The sequence below is a fragment of the Astyanax mexicanus genome, chromosome 7 (assembly GCF_023375975.1).
Source record: "Astyanax mexicanus isolate ESR-SI-001 chromosome 7, AstMex3_surface, whole genome shotgun sequence".
NCBI classification, from domain to species: Eukaryota; Metazoa; Chordata; class Actinopteri; order Characiformes; family Acestrorhamphidae; genus Astyanax; species Astyanax mexicanus.
This window is the reverse complement of record NC_064414.1, coordinates 56920001-56935000: the sequence shown is the minus strand read 5'-3', so window position 1 is coordinate 56935000 and position 15000 is coordinate 56920001. Positions and strand designations below refer to the sequence as shown.

General features: G+C 40.5%; 1 protein-coding gene across 1 annotated transcript in view; it reads left to right on the top strand.

The window, feature by feature from the left end:
• The window catches only part of cxxc4 (CXXC finger 4), a 66387-nt gene that overhangs the window by 4970 nt on the left and 46417 nt on the right, over positions 1-15000 (top strand). Inside the window, exon 2 of the mRNA XM_022686280.2 lies at positions 683-1642. Coding sequence (XP_022542001.1) covers positions 818-1642 — 825 coding nt within the window. The 5' untranslated portion in view covers positions 683-817. The remainder of the gene's footprint in view (positions 1-682; positions 1643-15000) is intronic.

Here is a 15000-nt window from a genome sequence, read left to right as displayed (position 1 = left end):
TTTTTAAGATAAATTATTGTTTTTAAATACTTTAGCTTATTTTTATTTAAGGTTTTTCAGAACTATTCATAAAACATCTATCTGGCCTTCACAGCTTTCTGAATGAACTAGAACTAGGCTTAATGTTTGTGTTGGAATCGAGTCGGTTCCAGAGTGTGAGGAGCGTGTGGATCAGTTAGAGGTGCAGTAAGTGTGAGGAGCGTGTAGATCAGTTAAAGGTGCAGTAAGTGTGAGGAGCGTGTGGATCAGTTAAATGTGCAGTAAGTGTGAGGAGTGTGAGGATGGGTTAAATGTGCAGTAAGTGTGAGGAGTGTGAGGATGGGTTAAATGTGCAGTAAGTGTGAGGAGAGTGAGAATTGTGAGGAGTGTGAGGATGGGTTAAATGTGCAGTAAGTGTGAGGAGTGTGAGGATGGGTTAAATGTGCAGTAAGTGTGAGGAGTGTGAGGATGGGTTAAATGTGCAGTAAGTGTGAGGAGAGTGAGAATTGTGAGGAGTGTGAGGATGGGTTAAATGTGCAGTAAGTGTGAGGAGTGTGAGGATGGGTTAAATGTGCAGTAAGTGTGAGGAGTGTGAGGATGGGTTAAAGGTGCAGTAAGTGTGAATATAAACAGTGAAACAGCGCCCCCTGTGTGTGACGGTGGTAACGAGCGCTGGTGTAATTGTGTTTTGTCTGGTTTGTAGATCCGGGTTCAGGATGGTGAGGTTCTGTGTCTGAGAAGCTCCAAGTGAAGGAAGGCCGGCCGACCCCGTCAGAACCTCCCGAGCCCCGACCCGCCCCTCTCCACCGCGCTACCGCACCGCCGCCCAGCTCCAGCCATGTCCAACCTGAACGCGGCGCTGTGCATCGAGAGCGGGCAGAGTGCCGACGTCTCGCTGCTGCAGAAGGACATCCTGCAGGACGGCGGATTAAACCAGCTGTTGGATTATAACGCGGAACTGGAGCGGTACCGGTCATTCGCCAACTTTTACAAAACCAACGGCGCGTTCCCTCAGACCGCCAAAATCGCCCGCATCACCACGCCCATCTTCCCCAGCGCCCGCATCGGCGTGTCCCCCTGGAACTGCGACAACGCCATGCTCTGGGGACGGAAATCGGCGGCGGCGATAAACCCCAACAGGACCGGCGCGCACCGGAACGAATCCCCGCGGCCGGGGAAGCCGGAGACGCTGCAAATGGCAAATAATAATTTCCTCTCTACCTTATCCCCGGAACACTGCCGGCCTTTAGCCGGGGAATGCATGAACAAGCTGAAATGCGGCGCCAGCGAAGCAGAGATAATGAATCTCCCCGAACGCGTCGGGACTTTTTCCGCCATCCCGGCTCTAGGGGGCATCTCATTACCTCCCGGGGTCATCGTCATGACAGCCCTTCACTCCCCCGCTGCCTCCGCCGCCGTTACAGACAGTGCGTTTCAAATTGCCAATCTGGCAGACTGCCCGCAGAATAACTCCTCCTCCTCCTCCGCGTCCGCCGGGAACCCGGCCAAGAAGAAGAGGAAACGGTGCGGGGTGTGTGCCCCCTGCAGGCGGCTCATCAACTGCGGCGTCTGCAGCAGCTGCAGGAACCGCAAGACCGGACACCAAATCTGCAAATTCCGCAAGTGTGAGGAGCTGAAGAAGAAGCCCGGGTCCTCACTGGAGGTAAAACCTCTCCCGGTTCTCCTCACTGTCCTGATATATATATGTAGGGGTGTCCTGATCCCAGGATTCAGTACTTCAGTACCGATATTAATCTCGTTAATTACTGATACTGAAGCAGATAATTACTCTGATCAGAAGATACAGATCAAACCACTGAGATAAAAGCTCTTAATTTAGCAACAAAAACATCAAACATACATTAAACCAAATATAAAAATACATTTATCTGATCATGTCTTCATAGCAGATTTGTAAACTTATCAAATATACAGATATCTGTATTGAAGCTTTAACTTTGAATAGCTGTTTTGAAAGCAATATTTAAAAATATTTTAATGTAAATATACAAAAAGTACATTGTTACCAAGTTCTGCATTATATATGTTGTGTAGGAATATATGTTTTGTATCACGAGTGCAGAAAGAGCGAAGAGTTACCAACAAAACTTGCACACATGATAATGTAACATATACAATATATAATATATGATTCATACCCCATGAATAACACCAATTATTAGATGATAAGTCATGAGAATTTAAGCATCATATCAGATGTTTTATATACATATATACACACACACTAATGTTATAATCGAGTGCTATCCATAAACATAATATTATATAACATGAGATGTGTAATCTATCAGTGAATAATGTTTTAGATTGGATCTGATCTCTATAATCAGATTTAACTGGATGTGTTGCTCATTAAAATCCTATCAGATGTTTATTAAGCTTATTAAGAGCTTTTCATGAAAATATCAGATGTTATTGGTGAAAATAGAAATATAGATACTGTATCTCTGAAAGAAAGTTTGGTAGTTAGTTGTCTATGAAAATATACATTTAATATAATATTTATCTTCATGAAATCAATGATACTTAATCTTTTTATATCAAATAAGACTTGTAATGTTTTATCAGAGCTGATCAGATCAGGATCTGTAAAAATATGATCTGGACACCCCTAACCTTTACTAATACCCCCCCCCCCCCCCCAACCACACACACACACTCACACACTCACACACACTCCAGAGTATTAACCTTTCCCTGCAAGTCTCGTTTTTAAGCCCTTGAAAATTGTTTCCATGCCCACCCAGCCCTGAAACCCCCCCAACCGGCTCAGCAACCACCCCCCCACCCCCCCCCTCGCTCGCCCGCCTCGCCTAATTGGCAGTAATTAGGGGTGTTTGTGTGGCGCAGGCTCAGCTTGGCTCAGACACCCCTAATTGCTGCCAGTCAGACTGCGGCTGGCACACATCCCAACAAACCTCACGCCTGGCACCCCGCCAACCCGGCACTGAGAACCCGGCACTGAGAGAGAGAGAGAGAGAGAGAGAGAGAGAGGGGGAGAGAGAGACAGAGAAAGAGAGAGAGAGAGAGAAAGAGAAAGAGAGAGAGAGAGACTGAAGGGAGGAAGAGAGAAAGGGAGAGACAGAGAGAGAGAGAGAAACGAAGAGAGAGCAATAGAGTGAGAGGGTGAGAGAGAATGAAAGGGAGAGAGAGAGCAATAAAATGAAAAAGAGAGCGATATAGAAAGAAAAAGGGAGAGAGAGTGAGAGAGAGAGAGAGCGAGAGAGAGAGAGAGAGAGGGCGAGAGAGACAGAGAGAGAGAGAGAGAGAGAGTCCCTCTCTGCACTTGGTCATTTTAACCAATTATGGAAACCGTCTCTGGACGGAGCCAATCGATATCCCATGAGCCCCTGCTGCAGCACACACACACACACACACACACACACACACACACTCATATAAGTGTGGATTCCTGTATATGTGCTGCATTGTGTGTAAAAGGGAAATTGGGGAATTAGGGATAATGAATGAATTAGTTTTTGTTAATGAGCTGAATTTAGTAGTGATTATATTAATCTGTATTAAATATATTAAATGTATACATTTTACTGTTTTTTAAAAAAAATTGCTTTTCAACAAATGACTACACATTTAACACAAAAGCTTCACAGATCCCTCAGTAACGTGCAGCTCTGTGCAGCATGGTGGCGCTGTAGAGTGTGTTATGCTGTATTATAATACTGTATTATATTAATGCTGAAACTCTGATGAATGTGTTGAATTGAGATGCTGGGTACCTTGTGGATGTTTTACAGCGTTCAGTATGATGATCTTTTTCTGTAATGATGTGTTAGTTTATAGTTTTACGCCAGATGTAAAAGGAAAAGTTCCACTTTTGTGTTGTTTTTGGTCAGCGGCGTTTTTTATCTCTTTCTTATTATTGAATCATGAACTCTGATCTTAACTGAGGAGAGTGAGATCCTGCAGTTCTTTAAATGTTGTTCTGGGTTCTTTTGGGATCTCCTGGATGAGTTCTTCATGCCCTTTTGGAGTAATTTTGTTCGGTGGGCCGGTCACTCCTGGGAAGGTTCACCAGTGTTCCATGTTTTTCTCCATTAGTGAATAATAGTGAATCACTGTGGTTCTCTGGAGTCTCAAAGCTTTAGAAATGATTTTATAATCATAATATTTTTTTTTTGTTTTTTTCTCATCTGTTGTTGAGTTTCTTCAGATGGGGGTTTAATAATAATAATGTGCTGCTTTTTGTTGAGATCGTTTATCTGCTTCATGTTGTCAGACAGATTCTATTATATAAGGGATTTTTTGATTCTACAGGTCTGGAATCAGTAATCAGGTCTGATTGTGGTTAGTAGTGAAACTGAACTCAGCTTTCTAAAATGTAGTTAATTATTGTATAATTAGAATGACTTTTTCACATCACTGTTTATCAGACTGAGGGATGTGATGTAGGAGCTGAAATGGTTAATAAGTGATGTAATAATGCGCCGTGATTCTGGTGATAATGGAAAGTGATGGCGGTGTCGGGGAACGCTGTGTATGTAAATGAGCGGCGAGGCTGTTTCGCTGATTGGTGTGCAGATTAAAGGTGAGCTGAGTGCAGATTAATCTGAGTGGCAGGCTGTGTGTGTGTGAGTTCTGATTGGCTGCTGTGGATCAGGTGGCTGTATGAAAGTGCTTGTTGTTGTGCTGTTTTTTTATATTCAGGGTTGATAAATATTTTAACCAATAAAATTCCATGATTTTTCATAATTTTTCATATTTTTATTCCATGATTTTTTCAGGCCTTCAAGGCATTTTTTATGACCATAAGATTTTTATATCAGTGCAGACATGCACAGTAAAACCAAAAACCAAAAAACTAAAAACTAAAAATTATTATAGTAGGTCTACAATGAATCTGATACACTTAAGCTGAAACACAAATACTTGTAGAGCAAATTTTAATGACTTTTCAAAACTTTTTGGGTGTTTTTATTTTTCCAAAACCTGGAAATTTCTATTTTCATATTCTTTTCCAGGTTTTTATTGACCGTACGAACCCTTTAGTACCTGCTTCCAGGTAACAGGTACCAGATTGCCAACACTGCAAAAAGAGCACTGTGAAATGTACAGTATTTTTTTTTCAAAGGTTTTACTGTGTTCATTTTGACATTTATTTTAGGGTTTTATATAGTAAATATTATATATATATATATATATAAACCACTGTCCTGAAGAAGCAACATTTCAGCGTACAAAGAACTAAATAAGAGAAGAGAAGAAAGGAGAGGCAAGAGAAAAACGAGTAAACGCCTTTTCCAAATTAGCGCTATAGCCGCTAACACACACAAACGTTTATCCGGTAATGTTACTCTACACCAAACTGAGGATGTTTTGAACTAAATTCATTTATAATTAATGTATAAACAGTGTATTTAGGTACTGATTAGTTTAGTAGGTCAGGAAATTTCTCCTCTATAGTGTTTCTCTCTCTCAGTGCAGTGTAGCTAGCGTTAGCAGTGTAGTTAGCATTAGCAGTGTAGCTAGTTTTAGCAGTGTAGCTAGCATTAGCTATGTAGCTAACAGAGTAGACCCACAATAAACTCCAAATTTAAGTTCATGAATCAACTCTACTTTAATAAACTGAAGAAATAAAGCTTTTAACTCCACTTTTCCCCTCAGTTACATCTTCACCCTGTTTACCACCTGAAACACACCAGCTGAAAAACACTAGCTTAGCATTAGCACAACCATCCATCCATCCATCTAAAAACTAGCTTAGAGTTAGCATGCTGAGGTAACCCACCACTAGCATGATGGTTTTAATGTTATAGCTGATGGTATAGATGTTATATAATCTGTGAGGTGGTTTTAATGTTATGGCTGATGGGTATAGATGTTATATAATCTGTAAGGTGGTTGTAATGTTATGGCTGATGGGTATAGATGTTATATATAATCTGTGAGGGTGTTTTAATGTTATGGCTGATGGGTATAGATGTTATATAATCTGTGAGGTGGTTTTAATGTTATGGCTGATGGGTATAGATGCTATATAATCTGTGAGGTGTTTTTAATGTTATGGCTGATGGGTATAGATGTTATATAATCTGTGAGGTGTTTTTAATGTTATGGCTGATGGGTATAGATGTTATATACTCCGTAAGGTGGTTTTAATGTTATGGCTGATGGGTATAGATGTTATATAATATGTGAGGTGGTTTTAATGTTATGGGTGATGGGTATAGATGTTATATAATCTGTGAGGTGGTTTTAATATTATGGCTGATGGGTATAGATGTTATATACTCTGTAAAGTGGTTTTAATGTTATGGCTGATGGGTATAGATGTTATATAATCTGTGAGGTGGTTTTAATGTTATGGTTGATGGGTATAGATGTTATATAATCTGTGAGGTGGTTTTAATGTTATGGCTGATGGGTATAGATGTTATATAATCTGTGAGGTGGCTTTAATGTTATGGCTGATGGGTATAGATGTTATATAATCTGTGAGGTGGTTTTAATGTTATGGCCAATGGGTATAGATGTTATATAATCTGTGAGGTGGTTTTAATGTTATGGCTGATGGGTATAGATGTTATATAATCTGTGAGGTGGCTTTAATGTTATGGCTGATGGGTATAGATGTTATATAATCTGTGAGGTGGTTTTAATGTTATGGCCAATGGGTATAGATGTTATATCATATGTGAGGTGGTTTTAATGTTATGGCTGATGGGTATAGATGTTATATAATCTGTGAGGTGGTTTTAATGTTATGGCTGATGGGTATAGATGTTATATAATCTGTGAGGTGGCTTTAATGTTATGGCTGATGGGTATGTTATATAATCTGTGAGGTGGTTTTAATGTTATGGCCAATGGGTATAGATGTTATATAATCTGTGAGGTGGTTTTAATGTTATGGCTGATGGGTATAGATGTTATATACTCTGTAAGGTGGTTGTAATGTTATGGCTGATGGGTATAGATGCTATATAATCTGTGAGGTGGTTGTAATGTTATAGATGATGGGTATAGGTGCTATATATTCTGTGAGGTGGTTTTAATGTTATGGCTGATGGTATAGATGTTATATAATCTGTGAGGTGGTTTTAATGTTATGGCTGATGGGTATAGATGTTATTTAATGTGTGAGGTGGTTTTAATGTTATGGCTGATGGGTATAGATGTTATTTAATGTGTGAGGTGGTTTTAATGTTATGGCTTATTGTATAGATGTTATATAATCTGTGAGGTGGTTTTAATGTTATGGCTGATGGGTATAGATGTTATTTAATGTGTGAGGTGGTTTTAATGTTATGGCTTATGGTATAGATGTTATATAATCTGTGAGATGGTTTTAATGTTATGGCTGATGGTATAGATGTTATATAATCTGTGAGGTGGTTTTAATGTTATGGCTGATGGTATAGATGTTATATAATCTGTGAGGTGGTTTTAATGTTATGGCTGATGGGTATAGATGTTATATAATCTGTGAGGTGGTTTTAATGTTATGGCTGATGGTATAGATGTTATATAATCTGTGAGGTGGTTTTAATGTTATGGTTTATGGTATAGATGTTATATAATCTGTGAGGTGGTTTTAATGTTATGGGTTCTGTGAGGGTTTAAGGTGGAGATCTGGAGCTGTTCTCTCTGTAATTATGATCTGGAGATAAGAGGCTTTTACACTATATGGACAGAAGTAATGGGACACCTGCTCAGTCATCTGCTGGATTTTCTCAGTTCTGGACTCACATTGCTGTGAGGATTTGATTGAATTCAGTAATTATAGTGTTAATAAGGTGAAGATGTTGGGAGATGATTACCTCCGCCAGTTAAAATAGTTCCATTGCTGCTCTGTTTGTAGCTGTGCTGTTTGGTTTGTAAGCGCTGCATCGTTGCTAGGTTACCTGTATGTGGCGGAGTAATACATGGAGAGCTTCGGTTACAGTGCATTACTGGCTGATAACGGCCCTCATAGAACTCCTCTTAGCCAATCACATTGCAGGGTCGGAACTAACTGTGGTAAAATACATCTCTGTAAAAAAATAAGAGGCCACTTAAAAATGATGAGTTTCTTTGATTTTAGCAAATTAAAAACCTCTGGAATATAATCAAGAGGAAGATGGATGATCACAAACCATCAAACCACCAAACTGAACTGCTTGAATTTTTACACCAGGAGTAAAGCAGCATAAAGTTATCCAAAAGCAGTGTGTAAGACTGGTGGAGGAGAACATGTTGCCAAGATGCATGAAAAAAAAAAAACTGTGATTAAAAATCAGGATTATTCCACCAAATATTGATTATTTCTGAACTCTTAAAACTTTATGAATATGAACTTGTTGTTTTCTTTGCATTATTTGAGGTCTGAAAGCTCTGCATCTTTTTTGTTATTTCAGCCATTTCTCATTTTCTGTAAATAAATGCTCTAAATGAGAATATTTTTATTTGGAATTTGGGAGAAATGTTGTCTGTAGTTTATAGAATAAAACAACAATGTTCATTTTACTCAAACATAAACCTATAAATAGCAGAATCAGAGAAACTGATTTTTTTCGAGCTGTATATACATGTGTTTAAATTAGTGCTGGGTTTAATCTGAGAGCTGGGCTGTGATTAACTTATTGATCATTACAGTGATCAATCAGAACACTCTAAAATCAATACAGATTGATTTTCAGATCGATGGCGTTTCACACCACTAATATCCTCACGCTAACAACACCTCACACACAGTCTGTTTACTCGTGTGAGTGTGAGAGTGTGTGCGGGGGGGCGGGGCTTGTGCTGTCAGTGGTGCGCTGGGGGATCTCCTGCACTAATGATATCTTCAGCAGTGCAGGAAATGCAAATCACACTTTTACTCACAGTCTGAACCGCCGAGCCAATTTAATCTAATACCCTTTAATTTACCGCGCTAATGCAGAACCCCGGAGGATTACCCCCCCCCCCCTCTCTCTCTCCCTGTTTCTCTCTATACCTCTATATCACTGCCTCTCTCTCTCCCTCTCTCTTCTTCTCTCTTTACACCTCCATCCCTTAATGTCTATCTCTCTCTTCCTCTATCTCTCTACACTTCCATCTCTTTCTCTTTCTTTACACCTCTTTCTCCATCTATCTCTTTTTTTTACAACCCCATCCCTCTATTTAAGCTGAATAGTGAAAAGAGTGATAGATCATTTGGATGGATTCTCTGGTGTTTACTCACTATACTCACTATACTCTCCCCGTTACTGTTATACTGTACTCTGCCGTGGTGATTCTGTGGTGATTCTGTGATTGGTTGGTTTGTGTATTCAGTGACTGGAAGCGACTGGTGCTACTGATGGTCCAGTTGCAGCACACGGTTTCACAAAAGCTGCTTTAGACTTTCTGAAACACTGAACACTGAGACACGTCTTTACACTGCTCTGCACTGAACTGTCTGGTGGGTTTGGACTCCCAGATGTGTAAAAATCAGCTATCGGTGACCCGTGGGCCAGATGTGGTCCGCAAGCATGAAAAATCTGGCACCTGAGGTTGGTTGTTTGAACCAAAATGAACCATAATGAAAAAAATTAAATAAAAAGCTTCTCTGATGAGCTTTTGTTTACATTCCTCCCCTGTCTCTCTGTCACTTGGCGTGATTTTAGTTTTTTTCCCAACCTTGTCCCAATTCACTAAGCAGGACAGCGGTAGTGTATTGGAGCGTGACCCTGACGACACAGGTTCGATCCTGCGTGAGGAGCAGTGTGTTTATTTATTTTTTTATTTCTTTCTTCTTGGGTTTACCTGCTTTGAGATCAGCTGTTCTGCAGTTGGGTTCAACAACCCTCTGGGCTGGAGAGCTACTAGTCTGTAGCAGCACTCTTTCTACACTTCATTTTACAAAACACAATTTATTTTGTGGCCATGAAACTTGGAAAATATCTGGTCCATGGCCAAACTTATTGCCGACCCCTGGTTTGAATAAACTCTTGGGTTCTGTTCACACAGGAGGTTATAGTGTCCAAAAGCCATAATGTGATCTGTGCTGAAGAGCAGAGCTTCATGTGAAGTTTCAGTTTCATCTTCTCCAGCATTTTGATGTAAAATCACACATATTCTGATCTGTCGCATCGCTGCAAATTCAATGAAAATCTTAAATGATATTTTACAATTTTTATTGCAAAATCTTTTAATTTTATGCAACATTTACAAAACATCACCCAGCTTTTCTCTCTCCGTCTCTCTCTCTCTTTCTCTCTCCGTCTCTCTCCCTCTCTCTCCGTCTCTCTCTCTCCATCTCTCTCTCCGTCTCTCTCCCTCTCTCTCCGTCTCTCTCCCTCTCTCTCCGTCTCTCTCCCTCTCTCTCCGTCTCTCTCCCTCTCCCTCTCTCTCTTTCTCTCTCTGTCTCTCCGTCTCTCTCTCTCATCTCTCTCTCTCTCCGTCTCTCTCCGTCTCTCTCTCTCCATCTCTCTCTCCGTCTCTCTCTCTTTCTCCGTCTTTCTCTCTCTCTCCCTCTCTCTCTTTCTCTCTCTCTCTCCATCTCTTTCTCTCCGTCTCTCTCTCCATCTCTCTCTCCGTCTCTCTCTCTCTACATCTCTCTCTCAAATTCAAATTCAAATTCAAATGGCTTTATTGGCATGAATTGTAAACAACAACTGTTGCCAAAGCAAACAATTCAACAAATACAAAAATAATAATCAAATTATGACAAAATTGAAGGATAATAAATAAATTACAATATGTGAGAAAAAAAAATAAAAATAATAATAATAATAATAATAATTATAATAAGAAATAACTGTACATATAGTTTATGCAATAATATATATATAATTATATAAGCAGGGTTGTTTAGTGTAGGGTGGGGCTCTGGTTTCTCAGGGTGTGGCAGTTGTGTACATATTTAGCAGATAATCCAACACATTCTGGAATCTCTCCTAAATACAGTCTGATCAGATCTTCCTCTGTTATTAATCTGAGTGATGGGATGGTGGATGTGATGTTCTGTAGGAACTGGAGTCTGAGCTGGGTGTATTTAGAGCAGGAGGAGAGGAAGTGCTGCTCGGTTTCTACCTGTCCGGAGCTGCAGTGATCACACACTCGCTCGGCTCTGGGTCTCCAGTGTTTCCTCTGTCTCCCGCTCTCTATCTCCAGGCTGTGGGCACTGAGTCTGTACATCGTCAGCGTGTGTCTTTCTCTGGGGTTTTTAATTTTAGTCAGGTAATCTGCGAGGGTGTATTCTCTATTTAATGATCTGTAACATTCTAATTTATTAATGGAGGAAATTTCATGAAGCCAGTGATTAATATAGTCTGATTGCTGTGTTTTGTGGATGGTTTGGAGGTGTGTGTGTTTGAGGGTGTAGCAGGTGGTGGTGTGAAGGTGGTGGTGGTGTTTAATGTGTGTGAGAGGGTCTGTTTCTGGGTGTGTGCAGGTATTAAGGTATGCTGTGTGGTGATATGAGTCTGGGTGGGATTGGGACAGGTGAGAGTGGAATTTTAAAGCTCTGGTTATGATGGATAGGGAGAGAGGAAACTGGCCGAGCTCTGCTCTGCACGCCAGGTTCACCGTGCTGCGATGGACTTTTAAAATTTCTTTGCAGAATTCCAGGTGAAATTTTTCTATTGGATTCGTGTCCCATGATGCGTGTCCTTGATAAATTTTAGGTCCCCAAACTTCACTGCCATATAAAAGTATGGGTTTAATAATATAATTAAATATTTTTAGCCAGATTTGTATTGGAAGATTAAATTTGTTTAGGGATCTTTTGATGGTAAAAAATGCTTTTCTTGCTTTCTCTACCAGTGCATTCGTAGTCTTATTAAACCTGCCAGATGCACTTATTACCAGGCCCAGGTAATTGTAGTCCATACAGTGCTGTAGGGTTGTTCCTCTGAATGTAAAGTGGAATTTAGATTTTTGTGATCTGGCTTTTTTTTGGAAAATCATTATTTTGGTTTTGTTGATATTAATGTCTAGGGCCCAATCTTGACAAAATTCTTCTAATATATTTAAATGTTGTTGTAAGGCTTCTGCTGTTGGAGCTAATAAAAGTAAATCATCTGCATATAATAGGAGTTTTATTTCTTTATCATTTAATTCAAGACCTAAGTTTGGAGAATTTTCAAGGGTTGTAGCCAATTTGTTGATGTATATGTTAAATAAAGTTGGGGATAGATTACATCCTTGATGCACTCCACGTCCTTGTTTAAAAAAATCTGTTCTTCTGTTCTCAATTTTTACTGCACATTTATTATCATTATATTTGGATTTAATTAAATCATAAACCTTCCCCCCTATACCAGATTCAAGTAATTGGAGAAATAGTCCATTGTGCCAAATTGAGTCGAATGCTTTTTTAAAGTCTACGAAACAAGCAAATATCTTCCCTTTGGTTTTTTGATGGACGTGTTTTTGAATGAGTGCATCTAAGGTGTAAATATGGTCTGTGGTTCGGTGTTTAGGTAGAAATCCAATTTGACATTTTGATAGGGTATTATGTTCAGTTAAATATTTTAATAGCCTGGTGTTTAGTATACTGCAGAAGACTTTGCCTAAATTACTGTTTACACAGATACCCCTGTAGTTATTTGGGTCAAATTTATCACCATTTTTATAAATTGGAGTAATTAGACCTCTATTCCAGATTACAGGAAAAAATCCACAATTAAGTACTAGATTAAAAAGTTTTAGTATGGCCAATTGTAATTTGGGACTGCTGTGTTTCAACATTTCGTTTTTTATATTATCAATTCCGCAGGCTTTTCCTTGTTTTAGTAATTTGAGTGTTTCCTTTAATTCCTGTATGGATATGGGGTAGTCTAATGGAGACTGATTGTCTTTTATAGCTGATTCTAATGTACTGAGTCTCTCTCTCTCTCTGGGATTAGTGAGGTGTCTGATCTAAGCGAGAGTTTCCTGAGCTTTTACCTCTGTCTGCCTGAGGTTACTCCAATCAGAATGCAGAACCAGAGGTGTGTAGTGTGTGTGTGTTAGGTGTGTAGTGTGTGTGTGTGTGTGTTAGGTGTGTAGTGTGTGTGTAGTGTGTGTGTTAGGTGTGTGTGTTTTAGGTGTGTAGTGTGTGTGTGTGTAGTGTGTGTGTTAGGTGTGTGTAGTGTGTGTGTGTGTGTAGTGTGTGTGTTAGGTGTGTGTGTTAGGTGTGTAGTGTGTGTGTGTGTGTGTAGTGTGTGTGTTAGGTGTGTAGTGTGTGTGTGTAGTGTGTGTGTTTTAGGTGTGTAGTGTGTGTAGTGTGTGTAGTGTGTGTGTTAGGTGTGTGTAGTGTGTGTGTGTGTGTAGTGTGTGTGTTAGGTGTGTGTGTTAGGTGTGTAGTGTGTGTGTGTGTGTGTAGTGTGTGTGTTAGGTGTGTAGTGTGTGTGTGTAGTGTGTGTGTGTGTGTGTGTGTAGTGTGTGTGTGTAGTGTGTGTGTGTGTAGTGTGTGTGTGTTAGGTGTGTGTGTGTGTTAGGTGTGTAGTGTGTGTGTGTGTGTGTAGTGTGTGTGTTAGGTGTGTAGTGTGTGTGTGTGTGTAGTGTGTGTGTGTAGTGTGTGTGTTAGGTGTGTGTGTGTGTGTAGTGTGTGTGTGTGTGTTAGGTGTGTGTGTTAGGTGTGTGTGTGTGTGTGTAGTGTGTGTGTGTGTGTGTTAGGTGTGTAGTGTGTGTGTGTGTAGTGTGTGTGTGTGTGTAGTGTGTGTGTGTAGTGTGTGTGTGTAGTGTGTGTGTAGTGTGTGTGTAGTGTGTGTGTGTGTTAGGTGTGTAGTGTGTGTGTAGTGTGTGTAGTGTGTAGTGTGTGTAGTGTGTAGTGTGTGTGTGTGTGTGTTAGGTGTGTAGTGTGTGTGTGTGTGTGTGTTAGGTGTGTAGTGTGTGTGTGTGTGTAGTGTGTGTGTGTGTGTTAGGTGTGTAGTGTGTATAGTGTGTGTGTGTGTGTGTAGTGTGTGTGTGTGTGTAGTGTGTGTGTGTGTAGTGTGTTAGGTGTGTAGTGTGTGTGTAGTGTGTGTATAGTGTGTGTGTGTGTGTAGTGTGTGTAGTGTATGTGTGTGTGTGTTAGGTGTGTGTGTGTGTAGTGTGTGTGTGTGTGTGTGTGTAGTGTGTGTGTGTGTGTAGTGTGTGTGTGTGTGTGTGTGTGTGTTAGGTGTGTAGTGTGTGTGTGTGTGTGTGTGTTAGGTGTGTAGTGTGTGTGTGTGTTAGGTGTGTGTGTGTGTGTGTGTGTTAGGTGTGTGTGTGTGTGTGTGTGTTAGGTGTGTAGTGTGTGTGTGTGTGTGTTAGGTGTGTAGTGTGTGTGTGTGTAGTGTGTGTGTGTGTGTGTTAGGTGTGTAGTGTGTGTGTGTGTGTGTGTGTGTGTTAGGTGTGTAGTGTGTGTGTGTGTGTGTTAGGTGTGTAGTGTGTGTGTGTGTGTAGTGTGTGTGTGTAGTGTGTGTGTAGTGTGTGTGTGTGTGTGTGTGTAGTGTGTGTGTTAGGTGTGTGTGTGTGTGTAGTGTGTGTGTGTAGTGTGTGTGTAGTGTGTGTGTTAGGTGTGTGTGTGTGTTAGGTGTGTGTGTGTGTGTAGTGTGTGTGTGTAGTGTGTGTGTAGTGTGTGTGTGTGTGTGTAGTGTGTGTGTGTAGTGTGTGTGTAGTGTGTGTGTTAGGTGTGTGTGTGTGTTAGGTGTGTGTGTGTGTGTAGTGTGTGTGTGTAGTGTGTGTGTAGTGTGTGTGTGTGTGTGTGTAGTGTGTGTGTGTAGTGTGTGTGTAGTGTGTGTGTGTGTGTAGTGTGTGTGTGTAGTGTGTGTGTGTGTGTGTAGTGTGTGTGTGTGTAGTGTGTGTGTTAGGTGTGTGTGTGTGTGTAGTGTGTAGTGTGTGTGTGTGTGTGTGTGTAGTGTGTAGTGTGTGTGTGTGTGTGTGTAGTGTGTGTGTGTGTAGTGTGTGTGTGTGTAGTGTGTAGTGTGTAGTGTGTGTGTGTTAGGTGTGTGTAGTGTGTGTGTGTAGTGTGTAGTGTGTGTGTGTTAGGTGTGTGTAGTGTGTGTGTGTAGTGTGTGTGTGTGTTAGGTGTGTGTGTGTGTGTGTAGTGTGTGTTAGGTGTGTGTAGTGTGTGTTAGGTGTGTAGTGTGT